General features: G+C 36.5%; 1 protein-coding gene across 1 annotated transcript in view; it reads left to right on the forward strand.

Annotated features, from left to right (window-relative positions):
- LOC124170945 (neuropeptide CCHamide-2 receptor-like) overlaps positions 1-5,685 on the forward strand; it is a 71,042-nt gene extending 65,357 nt beyond the window's left edge. Inside the window, exon 3 of the mRNA XM_046550023.1 lies at positions 4,802-5,685. Coding sequence (XP_046405979.1) covers positions 4,802-5,398 — 597 coding nt within the window. The 3' untranslated portion in view covers positions 5,399-5,685. The remainder of the gene's footprint in view (positions 1-4,801) is intronic.
- The last annotated feature ends 315 nt before the right edge of the window (positions 5,686-6,000 follow it).

Raw genomic sequence — 6,000 nt, forward strand, 5'->3', positions numbered from 1 at the left:
ATGTCCATACGCCTGGCTGGTAACAGAAGTTTGGACAAGGGGGATAAGTTTTCTGAGATACTTAGCGAGCTCAAGCAAATATTTCTACGGTTTTATGCAATTTCTCATAAATTACCTTTTGACGAGAAGATGATGCCATATTTTGGCCGTCATTACGTTAAAATGTTAATAAGAGGAAAACCAGTAAGATTAGGGGTTAATTTGTGGTGAATAATATCTTCCATGGGAAAACTTTTCTGCCTATGGAGGAGCAGCTGAAAAAACTGATACCTCCTTGAGTTTAGGGGAAAGGATAGTAGTTGGCCTGGTAAAAGTTATTGAAGTTCCAAGAAATCACTTATTGTATTTTGAAAATATTTTCAGGTTATTTTCTACTGATGTCTCAAATGGGATATTTCACAATAATGACTAAAGAATCCCTTGTAGTGCGAGAGAAAACATAGTCGCAAGTTGCCCTCTTCGCACGCAAAATGAACTGTCCAAGGGAAAGTAAGGTTCTTTTGATTATATGATCGGTAAAAAGAATGTATTATTCTTTGAGTTGGCATGATATGTAACTAAATGTATTACCAAATTTTGGTACATTGGATCCATTTGTAAATATGAAGTTGTAATTGGATTAACCATCAGTTAGACATATTTTTGTTCAGAAATAGAGTTATGTTACCTCAAGAAGAAAGAAAAAAGTGATGGAGCAATTAGTCATTATCATTAGCAGACACTTAGTTACTTCCGCGATATAAAAATTAAGAGATAACTAACTTCAGATAAAATCAAAACAAGCTAGGTGTGAGGCAGTTGTAAACTTTAGATAATATTATTAATAAATACTATAATGTGACATAAAATCACGGATAATATCGGGTAAAAAATTCCAAAACAAATTTTCATAAAATTTCAAAATATGTTGATGTAACTAACACAAATAAAAAGGAAATTGAAGTACAAGCAACAAAATCGTAACCTTTCAGCACACATTTTCGGCGAATTAAAACTGACGCAATTACAGCTTCCTATCATGCTGATAGGAAGGCACTTAGTTCATATTTGCAGTGCGTGTGATATCTAAAAGCTATATTTTATGAGCTAGGCTCGAAGAAGAATGCTTTGTCACTGAGATTTGAATACATTGACGATTACTCAATGCTAACATAATTAACGAAAGCAGGTTATAGACGAGACGGGAAATATAATTCTTAAAAGAGCACTTAACGCACGAATTCACATAAGATTCAAAAGATTACACATTCACGTATTTGAACTGGTAGACTTGATCTCAATCTGCAGATAATCTAAGGAAAATTTTACATTTCCCCAATCATAAGAAAGAAGCATTAAACATCTTAGACTGACGCAGTTGCACTACTTATTAATTAATTCACTGTATTTACGGTGAATTAATAAACTACCATAAATTAAAGTTCTAATGAATCATGAACTGAGCCACGAACTAACCTAACATTCAGAACTGCAATGCCCATAGGCTGCGATATCATAAAAAAACCAACCTTCATAGTCTAGAGTTAGAGGAAGCCACAGCCAGTTCTGGATACTAAAAAGCATTTATGTTATTTTTAGATATTAATATGGTAATTTTTAATCTGCTGCTTGAACGGCGAAACATTCAAATTGAATACCAAATAAAAGATTAATCTCCACTCAGGTGGCAACATGGAATTTACACAAGGCAACTTAAAAAGTTTTCCATTAGATTAGGGAATAATAACAATAAATGTTAAATCAAAGGCTGGAGCGAAAATTTTAAAAGCATTTTAGGCAATAACAAACATTATTGTTGACAATTTATCATATTGTATTAATTAAAACCGATTGAAACATTTTATCTACTCCACAAATCGGAATTATGCAAGTCTTTTACAAATGATTTCACAAAATATATCAGGTGCTAAGTAAATCTCTAGTTGAGCTAAATTCCATTCCAAAAGGAAATTACGATGTGTTAATACTATAGCCTATTTTTAGCCTCTTATGCAGCCGTATCCATCATTTTGTGACATGAACGTGAATCCTGATGAATAGATATATACTACATGGCAAGCATAACTCTAATTGGCTAGCACCATTATGCCATACTCTCACTTAAGATATTTGAAATAAAAAAATGAGGGATCTCAGAATAGATTATTGATACCACTTTAATGCGCTAAAACAAAAATAACTCGCACATAAGTGGCCCCACAATTCACAGCAACTAACGAGGTCAATCGCATTATGCGTTAAAACCTCGAGGGAAAAATGAAATGTGGTAGGTCAGAAGTGGAAAGTACGTTCCAGGAATAATAGTCATCCCTGATCCATAGTAATTGACTCTAGCTTAGAAAATTAATCACCATTATTCCAATTGTTTTACCGAGATGGCTAGAGGATTACCGTGGTTGCGGGTACGCAATACACACTAAGAGAGCCGTCAAGGTCTGACCATTGCAATAATTGGGAATCGTAAACTCACTTTCAGGAAGATTCTCATTGTAACTCTAATTTTCCCACTGTCCCTATCTAGGATTTTTCTTCCTCATTGGAAAATCTCCTCGGGATGGTGGTAAATTAATTACGTATGCTTGGTTTCGCTATATAGTGGGCCCATTTTTGCTCTGTAGCGTTGAGGTGTTTTTCCCCGTCCCCTTCCTTCCGCTCCTATCCCCTCCCAGAGGCGTCGGCGGGCTCCCATCGCGGCGGCGCCTCTATCCTTTTTCCTTCCTCTCCAGCCCCTCCCCGGGTGACCGGGCGTATAAGCCTCGGGCTTGGTTCTTGGCCCCGGTGTGTTGTAACCTCTAAGGGCTCCCCTGAGCCCTCATTCTCTGTAACTCTAATTATTTTAGTATACTAACCTTAGATAATATTTCTTCAAAAGTGAAAAAAATGAAAAATGAGTGGTAACGCACCAAAAACATTCATTTAGGAATAATCGAATGCTCATTTGTAAATATTTGACAATATATTGCTCAGTTATTAACGTGCAGACGTCATTTAGCCTACTTCCATGTCTGAATTAATGTAGTATCAACTTTTTGGAATTAATTTAACATGTAATGCCATAATTGTTGAATTCAATTGCGCCCGAAAAGAAAAAGGATAAAGTTAGGAACACCTAAATCCATCCAGAGTTTAGTATTTGTTCGTATTGCTGAAAGTATCCAAAGATTTGATTGAGTAAGATGTTTCTTAAAGCATTAGCACAAGAGAATAAGAATGCTTATAAATAAAATTTCACTAGCATATTTACTTATTACTCAGAGGAATGAACCCATACTCCATCGTGATCATCAAATTTATCGCAGTTAGATGCTGAATGCGTGTAAGTAAGTTCACGGGCTAGAATAGGATAAAACACGTCTGTAATTTCAACAGGTAATGTATCACCTTTTGACTCTAAGGAAGATAAATCTGATGAAAGTTCATTAAATGTAATATCTATCAATAATAGTACTTCACCATTCTCGCATATATTCAAAGAATATTACAGCGCGGTAGAAACCTCCCACGAGTTTTATTTAGTAAGAAATCTCCCGTAGTGTGCCTACTGATTATGCTTGGCAAATATAGTGAAATTAAAATGCTATATGATCAGAAGTTTGCTTATTTCTGAAATTAAAAGTAATATTTAATGGGCAAAACTGCCTTAAAAATTGTTTCCAGCAAAAACTCTTTCCTAGTTCAGCGGCACGTGAAGATATAGCCATTTTTTGTATTAGGGATTATATACCCAGGTGGATACGAACCTGTGATCTTTAGTGTGGCAGATGAGGTCACCGATGCCGGTAAATCAATAATGCTATCAAGAAATTGAGCCATTGAAGATATAGTAAGCCAGGACATCACGGTTTAATTACACAAGATTATCATCACTACCCGCACAAAATTAGTTGCAAATTACAATCAAATACGTATGATACCATGAGGGTAAAAATTCGTCTCAAAAATATTACGAAAAGGTATTTAAACTACAACAATCATAAGATTTTATGGCATTTAAAGATTTTTGGCTAACATTTACCTATATATGATGTCAAATACAATACATTTTTTACACAGAAAACTGACCATCAGAAGGAAAAGATGATTTATTAACATATTTTAAAGGTTATATGGGTGATTACCGATTAAAATCCTTTTTGTGGGCTACTATAAGATTTTATTAATTAGTTAATTATTACTTTATCTCCAAATCCAAATGGTTGTACAGGTAAGGTGCTTCTTTTGACTGCAATTTCTGATAAGGCAATGAAAAGTCCGTGTTAATAACATATGAGCTAGCGCAAAACTAGTGATCGGTGCGAAAATTGCACAACTGATAAAAAATACTGAATTCAATCTACTTTTAAGCACTGTGATGAAATTTACTCTATTTGAACCCGCAGAGGACGCACGGAATAGAAAAATCAAATGTTAAATTTATATATAGCAGACATTTCATCGTTCATCTGCCTGTGCGAGGCAAATTGAAAAGGTTGTGAGCTCTATTTATAATATTTGAAATACCGAATGGTAATTTTTTACATTTATGTTTCCTAATTAAGTTCCAAGCCCTGAAGGTGAAAATGTATCCGTAAAAATATTGGCGATATACCTGCATTTGATATGATCCACCCTCAAAAGAAAATAAAATAAACCCTATAAGTTAGTGGTCAAGAAACATACTCGAAAATGAAAAGGGGACTTCGTTGATTTCCACTAATTTATCAACGAAGTCTCCTTTTCGAGTATTAACTTCCACATAGTTGAGCCTAATACAGTTGAACGAAGAAACATATTGATTGAAATATGACTCACGTACTTTCAGGTGTGCACTCCTTACCCGAGCGAAGTGTACGCGCGATCCATGGTCATGATCAAGTTCCTGGCCTACTTCGCCATCCCGCTCTCTATCATCGCCTTCTTCTACATCCTGATGGCCCGGCATCTGGAGGCGAGCGCGAGGAACCTGCCCGGCGAGGCCGTGATGCAAGCGGCCCAGCCGCAGTCCAACCAGGTGCGCGCCCGCAAGAAGGTGGCCAAGATGGTGCTCGCGTTCGTCGTCATCTTCATCATCTGCTTCCTCCCATACCAGATCTTCACGCTCTGGTTCCACTTCTATCCGAGCTCCCGCGATGTGTACGATGAATACTGGCACGCCTTCCGGATATTTGGATTCTGCCTCAGCTTCATCAACTCGTGTGTGAACCCTATTACCCTTTACTGCGTGAGCCGTGCATTCCGAAAGCATTATAACCGTTACTTGTTCTGCTGCTGCCTGCCGTCCGGGCAGAGGAGGAATATGGATGGCAAGTACAGACACCCATCAACATATGACTCGTCTCACACGCTCGTTCATTTCAACAGCACTTTTCGGCGACACGATGTCACCACGTCGACAGCGTTCCACTTGGACAAAACTTGACCGCAATACGAGTAAGGTTTTGGGCGACCTTACGGTTCGAGTGAATCTTGCCCCGGCCGTCAGTGGCCATCAATATGATGTTGTGTGTACGATGTCTCAAAAAGAAAGATTTTTTCCTGGCTTGCTGAAAAAAAACCTTTTGACTCTTCAATATCGTTGTGATCTCTGTGTCAAAGTAAGGTATGATAAACTTAATGTTTGGAAACTCATATTTACGTAGTTCTTATACTCGGTGTTTTCAATGAAGCATACATGTTGTGCATGTACATGGGAAATAAAAGTTTTTAACGAGAATCGTTAAATTATTTTAAATGAGAAAAATAATATACCTTCATGGAGAAAAATAAGTAAGGAGCTATTTGGTTTTATGAATATTCAAGGCTGAATACCCATGAATATTATTCGTAATTTAAAATGAAGAACAACATTCCCTGAATACTTATATAACCCTTAAGCAGCTGACCACACATATGGCCGATGGCATTAATTAAATGCCATATGTGCAGAAGAAATCCATTATGTATTTCATTAATATTATCATTAAACTAAAAAAGGATCCACATTTTTATTTTCATGCGAAAGAAAGCAATTTTTTACTTTAA

This window comes from Ischnura elegans, chromosome X (genome assembly GCF_921293095.1).
Source record: "Ischnura elegans chromosome X, ioIscEleg1.1, whole genome shotgun sequence".
NCBI lineage: Eukaryota > Metazoa > Arthropoda > Insecta > Odonata > Coenagrionidae > Ischnura > Ischnura elegans.